Source organism: Megalopta genalis, chromosome 16 (assembly GCF_051020955.1).
Source record: "Megalopta genalis isolate 19385.01 chromosome 16, iyMegGena1_principal, whole genome shotgun sequence".
NCBI lineage: Eukaryota > Metazoa > Arthropoda > Insecta > Hymenoptera > Halictidae > Megalopta > Megalopta genalis.
Window position 1 is genome coordinate 4,197,859 of NC_135028.1, and position 17,566 is coordinate 4,215,424.

The 17,566-nt window shown below is 39.0% G+C and overlaps 1 protein-coding gene across 5 annotated transcripts in view; it reads right to left on the reverse strand.

Moving 5' to 3' along the window:
* KaiR1D (Kainate-type ionotropic glutamate receptor subunit 1D) overlaps positions 1-17,566 on the reverse strand; it is an 819,478-nt gene that overhangs the window by 31,836 nt on the left and 770,076 nt on the right. For 3 of the 5 annotated variants that reach the window (XM_076526909.1, XM_076526907.1, XM_076526911.1), the window contains 3 exons: positions 10,193-10,484; positions 6,955-7,093; positions 2,327-2,464 (listed from right to left, as the gene is read on the reverse strand). In XM_076526909.1, the coding sequence (XP_076383024.1) occupies positions 2,327-2,464; positions 6,955-7,093; positions 10,193-10,484 (569 nt within the window). Of the gene's footprint in view, positions 1-2,326; positions 2,465-6,207; positions 6,346-6,954; positions 7,094-10,192; positions 10,485-17,566 lie in introns of all 5 variants that reach the window. The other 2 variants (XM_076526910.1, XM_076526908.1) reach the window with 1 other exon arrangement.

Sequence of the window (17,566 nt, forward strand, 5' to 3'; positions counted from 1 at the left end):
TTGCCGGTGTACACTAGATTTCTTGTGTAATTTTTTCAATTACCACACCTTATTGGAATCTTTATCGACTTTGCTTGCTTTTAATCAGTAAATTTGTACCCTCCCCTGTGTTTTTACATCGATTATTATAATCCTTTAATGCAATAAGTTTAAAAACATAGTCGAATTTATGTGATTCGATCATCATTTTATGAACATCGTAGAAAGATTAAATAATCGATCAAAGCTCTACCACGGATCTTTATGCAAATTCTCATTTTCGTAGATATTTTTTGTAAAATCTCAGACAAAGAATAATGCAAATTCTGTCAATTAGTAAACTCCGCGTGGGTACAGATATAAAGAAAATATATGAAATTCCGTAGTCTAGTAGTCGCGTATGAAGTGGTTCTTTCTGGTTTCTCGCCTCTCATTAGTCCCAAAACTCGATTAGCCAAATTATACCCAAGAACACTCCAAGCTTCTACGTTTACCGTCTCATGCAACTCACGCGCTCTACGCTACTATGAACTATCCGTCTAATGTAACACACATGACACCAACTTAAGCGTTAATCCTACTAAATAAGGAACGACGATAACGACTCGGGGAATAGGGGCTGCCTCGCGCAGAGTGTCGGAAGACAGAAGCGTCTAAATACAGTCTTCTCCGTCTAACGAGTAGTGAAAGTGTCAGGTGTCCCGGTTTAATCGCGTGGAAATTGCTGCTGTCTCCTTTAAATAATTCAGATACCTTTTCTAAGCGTGGAACTCGTAAAATTTGATTCGAATCGATGCTCCCATCGATCTGTTCGGATGAGTCAAAAATAACTTTCAGATTTCTTTCTAAGAACAACGAGAAATTCGATGCTGACAGGATGAGTGAAACTATTATCCTCTCCCCTAAAATGTAAGGCCTTGGTTCCGTGAACGTTCGTTCTCTGTGAAAATTAGGTTGGATCTCTCAGTTGTTCGCGAAAAATTCAAACGAATGAGTAAAACTGAATTATACCGTCAGGACGTTCTATTCGAAGAAGGACCATGTATTCGAATAGTTCGGCAACGTTTGAAAACGGTAAGCCGCATTTGATGAAAAAAAAACGTTCGAGAGGGATTTAAGAATTCCACGATTAGATGGAAATTACTAAAAGTATCTATTGAATCTAGTTATTATACTTGCACTCGAAGCTGTTTTAACATTCGTTTCTCATGAACGTCTTCAAACCTAGAATCTAACGTTAATATTAAATGCGATTCTATGCGATTCTAACGTTAATATTAAATGCGATTCTATGCGATTCTAACGTTAATATTAAATGCGATTCTATGCGATTCTAACGTTAATATTAAATGCGATTCTATGCGATTCTAACGTTAATATTAAATACCGTTTCGTTTAATCTGCAATGGTAATTTCGGTCCGATTGCCAATTGATCGATCATCCCTCGATAAAGTATTAAAAGCAACATTTCTTCCAGTTCGAAGAACTGACGCGAGCCAGCAAGAATCGCGAAGATTTGACGCTAAATGCTCGCATGCCCGCAAACCGATTCAATGTTTCATGAAATGTAGCGACACGAGCGGCGGTCCCCGTCGCGCGGCAAGTTCGAGCAACGGCTCGAAAATAGCATTCGAGTGCGAGGAGCTAATGGCGCTGAACGAAATTGTAATAGAGAGTGGCCGAAATAATTTCAAACTCGGCCGGGTCTTCTTATCCAAACATCCCGAGAATTCGTTCGTACCGGAACGGCACGGCATAACGAATGTTTCCGTTTCCGTTTTCGTTTCCGGCGTTTCCAATTTCAGCGAGATTCCGTGAAAACTCACCGGAGCCTGGAAGTTATCGAACGTTCGGCGCTGTCGTTCCCGTTACCTCGCCCCATATCATTATCTTACGAGTTCCCGGGAGAACAGCAACAACTTCCATTAAACGTCGTCGCTGTGACTGGCGACGAGACAGAACGGTTAGCGATAGCGATAGCGAAGCACGGCCGACGTGTCTCGACACACGATAGAACGTGATCGGTTGCAGCAAGCCTACGATATAGCATATCCAGGCTATCGTTACAGAAGAGTAGCACCTATCGACCCCCGAATCTCGTCTTCCTTCCGGCCGAACCCTCTAAAACTTCTATTTCGCCGTGTCCGTGTACGTATACCGTACACGTGTGCAGGTATACCAAGATGAACCGTTCGCGAACCGGTTAACTAGTTCGACACCGCGTTTCAGTTCGAGTTCGAGTTCGTGCCTCGGAACACCGACCGTCGCCGCGTCCCCGTTAACTGAAATATCCGCGCAAGACGCGGATTTGTAGCAAACAGTTAGCGTGCTCCTTCGGTGACTTACTTCGGCGCTATATCAGAGCCTTGCTGCATGAGCGAGCCTATGGTGAACCAGAGCGAGTTCATCAGGGTGAACTCGTTCTCGAGGACCTCGGACTGTCCGTTGCACAGATGGGGATTCTCCCACTCGTAGGGGCTGAACCTGCAGACACGTGAAAGGAGAACGGGGAGGATTAGACCTCAGAGTCGCAACGTGCGTAATAACTCGCGGCTTACGGACTCGAGCTACGCGTCTTCGCGTCGCTCGGTTTCGCGTTCAGCGACAGTCGATGCGGAATTTTTATCGAAACCGGTCCTCGATTTGTACCGTTCTCGGAGAACAAGTTAAACCCTGATTTTCTCCAAATTTTCTACACGTGAAAACGAACTGCGATCGAAGTCGTGGTAAACTCGCTTGTGATTTTTCAGAATCGACAAACAGCAGGAGAAAAGTATTCGTACAATGGCAAACCTCGAACTTCGGTGAATAATTTGGCGAGAAACAGTTTCGGTAACTTTCGTTCGCAAAACGTTTCGGATGATTCGGTTGAGAAATTATCTTCACGCGTCTGACTATAATATACCGTTCCCACTTCTTCTAGAAATCGCGGTTTTTACACGTATAATTACTAGATTGTACAGTTTTTCACGCACAATGTATAAAAATTAATGTCGAACATCGAATGTTTCTGATAGCATACGAATTCTTGCATCCGTTTAAAATATTGACTTCTATTAATTTCGTCAATTTATGTATTCATTTACGTTGACCGTAACAGTGTATATTGTACGTTCAAATAAAATTATTTACTTCAAGACTACAACTCTCGACAATGTTTTCTTATTGTACAAATATTTTTCACCGTTTTCACGTGTACGTACATTTATTTCAATCAATAAGCAAAAGTATATTTTATTCGGTGCCCGGTGGACGATTCAATTCGCAAGAATATATATCATCTTACAACCATGATTCACTTACTGTAGCTGCTGTTAACAGCAATGCAGATATCGGAGCACAATATGTTTCAGCGATTAGATGAACGTATTATTGGAGCAGAAGCGAGTCGTAAATAGAATAATATTTCCACAAGGAGAATACGAACGCGAACATACCGTTAACAGAGGTATGCCACATACGCGTGTTTTTTCAAGTTTGGAATCGTAGCTGCGACTCTGAGAATCGCTGTCCGCTTGTTAATCGATTGTCTACGAAGATCTGTAAATATTAAACGCCTTAAGGAGAGACTGCCGTGAAATTAACCTCCGCTATCTCCTCAGCGGAACATCATTTTCTTGGGAACAAATTGATATTTTTCGAAATATTAATTGACATCTGACAATATTTCAAGGAAAAGAGACGAGGAACGTCCATTCGAACAAAAGGGGTAGTCTTTCCTCGTTTCCCGTCCATTTCTCATAAGCTTCTTCTTGAATTAATTTGCCCAATCACTAGGAAACTTTTACGCAACTCATAATTGCTCCAGCACTTTCTCTCCGCAAATACTTAGCGGGAAACGAATAGCGGTAGCAAGTTTGTACAAGACGGAAGTTTCATTCGTCGTTTCCCTTTCTTTAATTGAATTTTTGATTGTTTTCTCGGATCACTTCTCTCCGAACCAACTTGTTTGCGGTGTCTACGGCACATAAATGAAAAAGGTCTAAGACTCCGAGAAAATTCTCTCATTCAATGAAGAACCACTATTTCAGACAACCGTGCGAACTCGATCTTGATTTCAGAGCTGCGCGATAAAAATTCGACGTTATAACAAACCTTTAAGTGGGCGGTACAAATTGACTGCTTGATTATGACGTTTCAAAGAACAATTGCGTTTTGGCTCCGGAGAGTGAACTATTTTTTCCGACAAACTCGGCCGCCTCTCCTTAAGAACATGCTTTCTTTTTCGCAAACTCTCAATTCTCGTGTCGAGCGTCCTTCATCTACGAGAGACTACAACAGTACCAAACAATCCGGTCCCGGCTGGCGCACGGTGAGCAGGTTCGTAGAATTTAATGACGTTTTGCTAGAACATTAACTCTTTCATGTCGGTGACTTGCGAATTTGAAAAAGGACACGCGTTTAAAATTGAACGTACCCACCGAAAAATTGCTTCGCTTCTTCAAGATGTCCCGGCGAAATTGCTCTGTGCTTTCTGTGAACGAAAGCGCTTTAAATGAAAAGCACTCTTTCGTTTTGGAAATGCACACCTCGAATTGTGAATCACTGTTCGTTATCAATTTGAAATTAACGCGTTAATAGACTGACGCTTATTGTCAAAGTTTTGCGAACAGTCATAGTCAGTTATAAATCAAAGTATTTTCAGTGTACTTATCTATACGTGTTAGCGTCTCCTGTCATCTCCGTTAGATAAATAATTATTGCTCAGTGAGCTGAGAATCATGTTGCACTTATGGACATCGTGAAAGATGACTAGAATAAATGCATACAGAAGGTACTACTGTGATCAAAAAGTAAGGTGAAATTGTCATTTAAAACTCCCGGACATTAGGAAGGCAGGCAATTGTTTTTTTCCTAGGTTGGTAGGACTGTCTATAACAATTGCCAAGCGTCTGTTTGTTAAAAGGTTTAATTATCTCCGAGTTACACGTGTTTTAGTAAACGACCAAAAGTGAATTTTTCGATTTTTACAATGGGTGATTTTGTTGAGCAAAGGACTTGCATCAAATTTTGTTTGCGGAACGAATATTCTTGTGCGGACACGTTGAAAATGTTGCGGAAGGCCTTTGGTGATCAAACTATGGCACAAAAAAACATTTATAAGTGGTACAACGAGTTCAAAGCGGGCCGAGAACGCGTTGAAGACGAACCGCGCTCTGGACGACCATCAACGTCTACCGACGAGGGCCACGTCAAAAAAATCGAAGATTTGGTGCTTGAAAATCGTCGATTGACAATGAGAGACCTCGCTGATAGTGTTGGAATATCATTTGGCTCAGTCCAAACCATTTTGAAGGATGTTTTGTGTCTCAAACGCGTCAAGTCTCGATTGGTGCCATGTCATACTGCATTGGTTCTTCGCGACTTTTTTGCCAAAAACTCGACTCATATCGTTCCGCAACCACCGTATTCGCCTGATTTGGCTCCGTGCGACTTCTGGTTATTCAGCAAACTCAAAAGGCCGATGCGGGGACGCCGTTTTGACACGATTGAGGAGATAAAAACCGAATCTTGAAGGCTATACCGGAAAAAGACTATTCCGACTGTTTCGAGGACTGGAAAAAGCGTCGGAAACAGTGCGTTTTATCGGACGGGGATTACTTTGAAGGGGATGAAATTGATTTGGAAGAATAAATAAAGAATTTACATTTTATAAACAAATTCACCTTACTTTTTGATCACAGTAGTAAGTTTGTAATGTCAGGTAAGAACGGAAGATTGAAAAATATATAGATTCTACTTCGAACGATACGAAGAACGATAATATGCAATTCGATAATGCACTGAATTTATGAAACCGCTTTGGATAGCAACGACACGAACACCTTCCACAGATATCGTGAGTTCTGAAGTAGCAGCGAAACGTCACGAAACTCTGCGACGCGGATCGCCGTGGGGCGGTTTACGCGAATATTCGTTTCGTTGAATAATTCATCTGTAGTCGGAGTCTATCGGAGCGGTGCGAGTTGGGGCGCGGGGCAAGTAAATCGCTACGCGAAAGTCGATCGTTAGATTGGTCGTCGATCGTCGATGCGATCCCGATTACATGCGTCCCGGTTGGAGGTGGACGTGTGTCGCGTGGCATGGGTCTGAGAACGCAGCGAGTCGAGCTGGAGAAAGGGGGGTTGGTGGCGGTCGGGAAACGAAACAAAGGTGGACGAGAATAAACGAAAGAGTAAACAGGTAGAAGACGTTCAAGCGATCTTGATGCCAATCTAACGGCTTACTTGGGCAGAATGTCACAGCCCTGCCGCATTAAGGATCCGATGGTGAACCACATGCAGTTGAGCAGCTTGAAGCGGTTCTCCAGATGGTCCGGGTTTTTGTTGCACGGATGAGGATTGTACCACTCGTACGGGGTGAATCTAAACTGATCAACTCTAGACAACGTCTGATCCCCTTCGGCCGGACGCATCTGTCTTTCCCGGGCCGGCCGATCGCCATTTACGTATGAAGATTAACCGCGTCCGGGCATCGAGAAAAAGAGGTCGAACGGAATGCGACAAGTGACCGTCCCCTGTCTGTTTCGCCGTTCCCCCCCCGTCCCCCGTCGATTTAATGCGGGTTTTTTTTTATGCGCGATCGACGCCGCGCGATCCGTCACGATGAATCGTGAAATTAAAACCGGCCGCGTCACGGTTTCGCGGAATATTCGCGAGCCACCGTCGTCGATCGATATACTTACATGTCGCACGGCTATGAAAAAATGCGACCTTTTAGTTTTAAGGGAGCTGCGCAAGCTGCACCTCGGCGCAGGGTTGACGTCGACCGCCACGGCCAATTTCGAGGTTCTACTGCAGATTGAAAAATCTCACGAACACGCGAGAAGCTTGTTAAACTCTCGATACGTGGTGGAAACGATATTTTTACGTCGTCGGGACCTGCAGCTAGCGGATCGTTCGGGTACGTGGTGGTCTAGTCGGTGCTGTATGTATAATACTTTTATCGAGGCTCGGAAAGGTGGATTCACTTGCCTGGCGAGTATGAAGAGCAGCACTGAGACGCCCAGATAAGCAGTTGCCATATAAATCCAAACGTCGAGGCTCAAGGGACTGAGGAATGAGAACAGATTCGGCGGCTGCTTTATAGGCTTGCGATAAAGTATGCTGATACCTGGAACAGCAGAACCGAAAATTAATTCTAGAAACACAGTGGTGAATGTCATTCGTTCTTAACCCTAGAAAGATAACCATATGACAACGTACGTAAAAGATAACCATACGCTTCAGAGGCGCATGCTTTTCTAAGGCGTCAATTTTATACTAACAATGGATATTTATTTAAGTTAATTTAGTCATTTTAAAGGTTTGGCATTATTGTAAAAATAAAATGCATTTATATTATATTTTTTTATATTTTAAGTAATTTTAAACTTAAATCACTAGACCTCTATGAAAAATTAACAAAAATCAACAGTCTTCGGTTTATGGGAACAAATCTCGTAAAATATCACAAAAAATAGTGTTTTATCCTTACAAACTAGTAGACTATAATATAATCAGTGTAAAAAAAACTATAATATTATAAAAAATTTCTTTAGAGACAGTCATGACAAACGTCTTTCTTGTGTTCACTACAAACTGTCTTTTTGCATTTGGCACAGGTCATCTTTGACATTCTTTTCTTTTTAGACGTGCAAAGACTGCAATAACGCCTTTTTTTGGCTGAGGGTTCTTCTTCATCATCTGTGGAAGCCTGTATAGCAGATTTTGGAAGAATATTTTCAATGTTGCTTCGCACATGCCTTGGCAAAGTGGGTGCTTCCAGTCTTTGCGTCACCCACGGTGCAGTCAGTTGTTTATTTCGCAGGCGCCTCTGCGACGTAGGTTATCTTTCTCGGGTTAAGAGGGTATTCTACCGTATATCATTATCGATATACCAAACTTTAACACGTTGACTGCCACGCGTATTTACAACAAAATCTCCTACAGGCCACCCGTGCCGCTATAGGAAGCGTGCGCTGTTAATTCATGTCTGTTTCTGTTCCTGCATGAACAGTTGGAATCTTTGCCGAGTACCGAATGGTATAACTTAAAATCTCTGCCCTTATTTTTTTTCAATAATGGAAAGAGATCGGATTGCCCGGAAGGAGAAGCATAAATAAAATTACATCGTCAGATTCTGATTTGGATACTGATAAATATAATCTTAGTGATAATGAATGTTATGAAGATACTATTGACGAGATTTTACGAGAATTGGTCATGGAAGAAGAAAGAAATGTTGATAATACCGAGGAAGCTACAGTTCAAATAAAAGATACGAAATGGACCGATCAGAGGCACGAGCATATCTGAAAAAACAAACAACTTTTTGTCCAAGCTGTCCTGATCAATCTCAACTTTGCAGAGAACGTTTTAATGTTATACACTGCGAATAATTTTTTCAATAAACCATTTTTATAAAAATTCAATAGTCTCATTACCTCCTGTAGAATATTTGTCGAAATATTTTCGGAAATCCTTTGTAAGTAGTCAAATCAGCGTCACCCGAATTACGGGTGACGTGGCCTGATGAGAACTTTTGCTGTCACCCGAATACGGGTGACGCGGCAGTCAACGTGTTAAAGGCATTTTTGTGGAAACTATGTTTTTTAGAACGGTGTCCATGATATCTCAAAAGCTACTTGACTGATTCACGAAAAATTTTAAGTGTGCACCAAAAATTTGTAATTTTTTCCATTTTTTAAGCTCCCAAAGTTTAACAAAACATACAAAAATCGATAATCGAAAATTTCAAAATATCGCCGACACTTTAATTACCGACTTTTTTCTTTAGTTCTAATACTTGTTATAGTCAAATTCCTATTAATGAAGGAACATTCAGGTATTTTTCTTTCAGACAAGCAGAATGAGATCGCGATCATGGACACTGTGAGACGACCTTATATTTGAAAGTATGCAGTGCCACTAATTTAACCTTTTTATTATTCTAAAACACTTTTAAACGTTGTTGAAATAGGTAGAAATAGACCTTGTCAATTTGACTGCAAAAGGTATAATAGTTTCTATGCAAAACACACGCACTTCATACTAGAATATCCCCTTAAATTCTTTATCAAATCGCAGACACGTGTTCAGCAATATTTCACACGGTTTTCATCGCAATATGTCCTCGAACAAATGAATAATAATGAATCGGTTTCCACAATAATACCGTTATGATTTTGGTAAAGGAAAAAACATTTGGAACGTATTCCTAGTGCGAATACGAATATCACTGTACAGGGTGTCCCAGGTTTTAATGTTCAAACTTTGTCAGTATATTCTCTGGCACGAAGTAAGGAAAAAATGTTATGTAAACATAGGTCATATAGAATTTTATTAAGAAGTTATAACAAAAATTCGTTCACAATGAAATGAAAGAGAATAGAAACGAAATTCGCAACGGTCATAAATTCGATCTTCGATCGATGTCAATCATGTATTGTCAACAACGGTAGACATTTCGAAATGTATTAATAAACATAGCTTACATAAACACACGGCATGTGCTGACCTATTCAAGTCAATGCTCGCAGTAACAGCAAGTTGATTACTATTCCTATTCTGAATTGTTGTTATAACTTCTTAATAAAGCTCTGTATGGCCTATGTTTACATAACATATTTTTCTTACTTTGTGCCATAGAATACACTGACAAAGTTTCAACATTAAAACCTGGGACACCCTGTATACACGAAATAGTGCAACTAGTACGTGCCGCTACTAGATCAATATACATATTTGATTAATAGTACGTGTAACATTTTAAACAACCTTGATAGCCATTGAAAATAATGACGACTAAGTACCGATGCAAGGAGATTCATTTTAATAAGACAATACGATGTATTTATTGACAAGAAACTTTCGCGCACGTTCAATGTTCGTCCCGTTTCTAAGAATCTCAGATGCGGTCCAATAACTCGAAATATTTTCTAATTCGATGTGCGCAACTAGTTCCTTTTTTTTGAAATTGATCGCGAGAATTTCAGCGCAGAGGTCTGTCTGAAACAAGCACGATTTCCTCGGATCACAAATTTCATCGCAATTGAATTTCCATGCTAGCGGAATCCACCCCTAGAGTCTCCACGAGCCACAGGATTCCCAGCACGAATGGTTTTTCTATTTTCAGAAATCAGGGGAAGCCAGAGGCGAGTCGTCATTAAATCAATCCTCGGGGCCAATAAGCGGGATCAAAGCGTACCCCCTGATTAAACAGATCGCTCACCCAGGTTCATGAACGGCATGGTGAAGTCGACCGCCTGCTCCCGATCGTACGTGATGGTGAGATCGGCGATCGCCAGATCCGCCTTCTGATCAAGCAATTCTTTCATCATCCCGTCCCACTCTTTCGTCTGCTTGTTGTAGGACCCGTACCGTCCGTCCGGCACCAACCGGAATGTGTAATTGAAGCCGAGGATTCTCGATATCTCGTAAATCAAGTCGACGCTGTAGCCCTCGTACTGCGCATTTCCGGTGAGCGTATCGCTCGAGTCCTTCCTCATGCAGTACGGCGCGCTCTGTAGGGTAATGAGCTGACGTCACAAGTCGGATACCGCGATACACTCGTGTATATGTGTCTGTACCTGTGTCTGTATTTACGCCTGGTGTCTCTGTCTGTGTTTATGCAGAATGGCACGCTTTGCGCAGACCATATTAATATTTTCTTGTGAGACCCGGCTGAGAGACACGTATTACCGGCTTACCAGAGAATAGCCAGTTTCGAGAGGTCAAGAATATGAATACACAACGCGGCTCCAGAAAGTCTCTCCATATTAAATATCCGATTTTCGACGAATATTTAACCCGTTAACCGGAAAAATAACTTCTGTTCAACACGTTTCGCAATTGAGGATTTTTCTCTTCTCATCTGAGAAGTTATATTGCCACGCTTGACGTAACAAAAAAAAATCTTGATCATTTATTTCAACAAAATATTTGATGGCAAATCTAGAAAGTGTATGTATAAATCGGAACAGTAACAATGGTTCGAATTAGGAAAAAATGTTGCAGAAGAAAGATGAATGGTTTGAAACGGGTCATAATATGAAATAAACAATTTCTCCGTAGATGGGGACGCGTGAGAGTCACACACACATGTGAAGATCATCGACGTATACAGGAAGTCCCGAAAATGCCTCGCAATCGGGAAATGGGAGGTTCCTGAGGTCATTTGAAGCAACTTTCTCCTTTGCGAAAATGTTCTCCGAGGCTTCGTTTACGAGTTATTAACGAAAAACACTGACTAATAAGAAGCGAGCTCGGCTGGCGCGCGGCGGCCCAGCCAACGAGTGCACGGAGCCCAGTTCCGCTCATTGGATCGGCCGTCTCGCGCTAAATGATCTCGCCTCTCATTGGTCACTGTTTTTTGTTAATAACTCGTAAACGAAGCCGTGGATTGCATTTTCGCTAAGGAAAAAGTTGCTTCAAATGGCCTCAGGAATCCCCTACTTTCGGATTGCGAGACATTTTTGGGACACCCTGTAATTTAAATGGATACCTTCATTTTTTTGCATATATCGAATTCTTTTTTCATTCTATGTAAAAAGTGTTAGGCTAATATTATCGAAAAATGAATGGTCTAAATGATCTTTTGAAAAAATGTCTTTATAGCCGATACTCAAACGCTTCATTCTAACGCTGTGTAAATTCGCTATATCATCATTGTTTGTTTTTATAGTGGAAGAAAAGAATAACTCGATCAAATTTGGAATATTTTCACCAGGATGGTGTACGAGTATAGTACAAGCATAGTTACAAAATTCCTTACATTTACATATGGCGACAAGTATTTCAATACACGTTTGCTAACACCGTAGCCATCTCATTCGTCTGATCTGAACCCTCTAGATTTTTTCCTATGTAGACACATAAAAAATAAGGTACACGCATATCCTACTAATTCAATGGCTTTATGAATGCACCATACTTTTTAAAATTATTCTCTGATCTGTAAAAGTATGTATGTGACAGCTGACGACGTTCAGAATATTTCTCTCGATACACTCGAACTGCTGTAGACGCATTTTTGTTCCACTCCACATACACGTCATACATATTAACTCTTTCATTGTTAGTAGAATACGACATTTTACTTAACAATAGACTTGACACTCACGATAAGACAAACAATGACGACCTTGCAATGAAACGAATGTTTACATACCGTTAGAGTGAAGCCTTCGAGTGTCGGCTTCGATAATCAGTCGATACAAGACATTTTGAAAAAAAAAATCATTTAAACTATTCATTTTTCAATAATGTTACCGTCACACATTTTTACGCAGAATAAAGAATATCCAAAGAGTATCCATTTAAAAAAATGTCGATGATCTCTACATGACCTTAATTTTTCCATGTCCATCTATGGGAGAACTATTTATTTCACATTATGATCCCTTTCAAACCATTCATCTTTCTCCTGTAACATTTTTTTCTAACTCGAACAAAAAGAAGGAGCTTGTTACTGTTCCATAAATCACCCTGTATATCCCGGTAGTTGTTACACAGTTTTCTTTAGTATATTCTGACATCCTTAGTTAATGTATTACATATAAAAAACGTTATAATGGAGTTTGAAACTGAACTGTGCGTGTGCGAACTGTTACCATTTGGTCACGCTAGGTAAGAACACTGAATAAGGACGACTTAAAACGTAATAATGCGCTCCTCACATTATCTTAAATTTTTATTAAAAAAATTAAACTAAAAACTTCGATGACGAAAACAATCGTCATGTCCATTGGAGTCGTTTTCCTGGTATGACGAAATATTTCCGATTAACAAATTAAACTGCTGTAATTTTTTAAAAGTTTGAAGCTTCTATTTTTACTGTCCATCGTTCATTCTTTTGTAACATGTCTCTGTATAATATAGACATGCTGGGAAATGGTGCTGATCCAGACGTCTGGAGATACATTGAACAATTTTTTTCGTCACTGATCCAAACACGAATTCGAAGAGCGAAGCCTCTTCTTTAGAGCAATCCTTTAAACTTTAATGTACGATTTTTGTAATCACTCTATTCAGAGCTTTGAGTGGGAGGTGTTCTACCTACTTTATAGTAATAGAAAGTACGATTTTGTTTTTCTCGTTTGTTTTATACACCGACTGAAAAAATCATACACCAAGTTTTGAAGTGTCGTCGTAAAAGAGCTTCAATCTTCAAATGTATAATAGATTCAGTTAGTCTTTTCATTTATGAAAAGAATTTTCAATGTTTTTGGAGATGCTTTAATTTGTACCATTTTCGAGTTAACTATGTCTTCAGTTTTTCGCCTACTATGTGCTATGATGAATTGTGAAGGCAGAGACGTTTGAATTTGTAACAGATTTATTATTGCACGACTCGTTTTTATGAAATTATAACAGTGCGGATATCGGCAAGATCTTAACGTAAAAATGAGACGAAATTAGAAGCAAGTTTGTTTTTATAGCATGAGAAAATTGGAAAGTTTACTTTATTAAGGATTGGATTACCTCAATTTTTTTTGTATTGGAAGTGCACAGGATTTTTTCTTAAATGTTAATGTTTTTCCTGAAAACTGTTAATAGTGACAGAGACATAAAAACCTTTTGGAAATAGGATTTTCGTTATTTAGACAAAACCACCCAAGCAGACGATACATTTTCAACACGTCGAGATAATCTAACCCCGTGTAGAAGGGTAAGTCTGGTAGTATGTACAGTGATGGTAGATATAAAAATGTGGTAAAAAAAAAAAACGTGACAACGCAAGAGAAGTCCAATTACAATTTTACGAACTTTTTATAGTCCAATCTGATAAAAAATAGAAACCCTACTCAGGACCCTCATCATATTTAAGAAAGATTTGTAACCCTCATTGTGGATGAAAACCGCGGGGTGCGCTGCAATGTCATCTGCACTTTTTTGCAAGATTTTTGGTAGCTATGTGTGCCCAAATCAACGATATAACCCTTCTATGTAGTGTTGAATATTGAATTTAAATATCGCACGTACAATTCAGTCGACAATTTTCTGTGAAAAGATTTCCCAATTTCTGAAACTTTTGCTGAAAAATATTGGATATCGAAACATCCCATAAACCATTATTGGAGAATGTTTGCCGTGATTGGATCTACCACAGATTTGAAAATTAATGTATCTCCTTCCAACGGACTGATCAAAATTTGTTATACGATTATTTTCTAGCGAATTTGTTCGGCTTTGTATAAAAAGTATATATACTGCGAAAGTTATAACAATACGGCGTATACCACGGGGGATTTTCACGATCGAACTTAATCCTCGTTTTTGTACCATCATAGAGCTAAAAAAATCGTGTGCGTATGTGTGCGCGCGCGCGGAATTATTGAAAAGCGGAAGCTATAATCTTCAAATCTATGGTCGATTCAGTTCCAAAAAAAGAGACCTCGAATGTTTCTAGACACGTTCCAATTTGTAGCATTTTCGAGAAAAAACGTATCTTCAATTTCTGTCTGCTATTGCCGTGCAATTCCTTTTTGTCAAATTGCAAAACTTTCCGTAACAAATTTTTTCACAGTTTTAACCAGAATCGTGGGAAAATAAAAATTCTGCAACTATAAGAGAAAACGCCGCAAGTCACAATTTCAGAAAATTTAAGTTGAAGCATTAATTGAACTCTAGCATACAGGATTTACATATTTATCAGAAAAAAAACATTGTGGAAACTAAATTCTACAGATTCAAAAATATTATGCAATTTGAAACACTACTAATACGAAGCATCAGTGGTCAGAGCTTTAAGCGAAAATATCTCGAAAACGGAAACATGTGACTTGCAGCGTTCGTCCTTGAAGAAAATGAAACACTTTCTTAACACGTTCCGTGCCGAGCTTTTTTTACTCGAATCTTCACACTTTGATATTTTACTAAAACTTGATGTATTACGTGCAATTATTAATTCTCTCGTACACATAACAACGTAACAAAAACTTATCAACGCCCATTCTTGCGGTGGAAATTGATTCTTCGGTTCTAAATTTCTTGTAAACAATTTGTTCAGTTCACTAAGTAAACATGCAAGCGTGTACCATCGATGGTACGCGTGGCACGGAACGTGTTAATACGATACTAGGTATAATGATTTTAAGAAGAGGTACAAGCATAATTAAATGAGAGGCTACATATATGGTTGACGTTCACGGAAATAATTCGCGACACTTTTTTTGCATTTCCAGTAATATGTGCACCGCAACATCGAACCAAGAAGGGATATGACGGCCAGTTTTTAGTGTCCGACCCTATAGGTACGCGGGCAGGTAGCACGTACACACGTGCCCTCGTATGGCACACGGGGTTTGAATACGTGCAAGCGAACGCGAACAGCTAGGTCACTGGTTGAACCAATAGAGGCGCACGTACGGACGCGCGCGCGCTCGCAACGCCATATTCTCTCCGTGTAGGGCTGGTCGTTTCGGCAAATATGAAAATTCAGAAGACCGCGGCTCCTTTCGCGCTCCGACGCTGCTTAATTAACGCAACCGTGATTTGCAGCGGGTACAAAAGAGAAATGAAATATGCATGCGCGGCGCACGTGTTCGCGATTAAAAGGGACTCGCTCTTATCTCAGCTGACTTTCTTTTCCCGCTCATCGATGCAACAGTGCGGCGGTGTGTTACGCCGATTCTAGAACCTCTCTACTGAAAAGGAAGCAGGGAAATCTCGAGATGGTCGCATAGTATATCGCTTCGATGCTCCGATTTCTAATATTGAATTCGTTATCTCAACGTAATTTGGAGGAAACATGGCAATAATGTATTATTAAGAAATTGTGGATGCTCGGGGAAATTTGCTATGCTCCCATTTGTTGGAAAAGTATGTAGGGTAATGGAGTCGGTTACTACGGAGTGATTAATTGCTGTGCCTTCGGTTTATTTTCGGACGTAATTAATATTATATTTGTCGAATGAGACACATTAAAGTTTTTTTAATTCAAAAATAAAGAAAATATAAGAATATAGACAAATTTAATATGTTTTATTTGATAAACATAAAGTTAATTGTGCCCATAATTATGAAAGTGGTCTACGTCATATATTTCTTGTTTCGAGATATTTAATGAATCGCATTTGAATAAATTAAAAAATATTTTTACGTTATGCGACATTTTAATTTATAATTTTATTAGTCTTGATTATAATGGAAATTTATTATAGATATGAAATTTTGAGTGAATTTCATAAGAAAATGTTGTTTTTAAAGCTTGAATTGACTTAGACCATTTTCGAAATTAACTGAATATCCTATAATCGACTTAAAGTAATAAAAAATTGTGATTTTTATTTGAGCCGTTTATTTTGAAAGTGGTGTAAGTCCAATGTCATCGAAAGAAATTGTAAGTGGCGTTGCGTGGGGTATTTAGACAATACAAGCTCAGATTCGGCATTTTGAATTTCTTTAAAAAAAAGAACTTATACCACTTTCAAAATAAACGGTCCATTTGAAACAACAACTTTAACGAAATAATTCATAAACATTTATTAATCATTTTTAAAAAGTAATCCATTTTTATCATAATTTCGAGTTTTTAAGATTTGTATAATGTTCCTGAAAAACTGGAGGAATGTATGGTAGTAAACACATAAGATCTTTATGTTTTTCTTCCGTTACTGGTCTAGTGGTGTTGTATAATGGAAGTAATTGAATATTTTCGTATATTTTTGGTCTTCCTCTTTTAGGTGAAAGATCCAAACCTTGGAATTCAGAATCATGTAAAGAAGTCTTATAAAACATTTGATAAGGTTCATTTTTCAAGAATCTCATCCATTGAATTTTTAGCCAAGAGACAGATTCGTCCGCGGTAGAGGGCCACGCGGTATTTTCAAGTTACGTTTATATAATTTCTTTAAATTGTTGACTTAGACCACTTTCATAATTAACACTAAATGAATTCCGTATAACGTTGTAATTACAACTACTATCTAAAGGTTCATTTTTGACGATATCGTAAAAATTACATTGAATAAATTTAGTTTAAAATCATGTCGTGTGAAATAAGTGATAAATTCATTTTTTTTTTTAATTTTGACTTAGACCACTTTCATAATTATGGGCACAATTATTCTCGAAAAGAAACCAAAGGTGATCAGCAATTGGTGGTCCCACAGTAATCGATTCCACTATCACTTGATTCAATATTTCCTGAAAATAATCTGCTTGCAGTGATTTACTGTTTATAAAGTAAAAGTTCGTATTGGGAAACACGGTTCAATTGTGACCCCTTCTTGAAACAGTAACATAAAATTCTACCCATATTTTTTTAATATTGTTCTTTATATATGCTGTTGAAATACAGCGGTAAAAAATATGTTTGTTCGAATAAGTGTGTTTGTAATTAAGAAAATACTATTACAAATTGTGTACTTCACTTCGTTCATCGTCTCGACTTATGGAACACTGGGACATGGTACGAAAACGATGATTGGTACATGATGCTCGTACTTCACAATTTTATTCGTATTATTATCTGTTCATGTTAAATCAGTATTTCTGAGTTCGTTACGTTACGCAGGAACATTTATCTATCGAACAGTAGTACGAATATTCAACAATAACACTCTTAAATTGTAATAAAATCGATGATAATTTTATTCTCCCC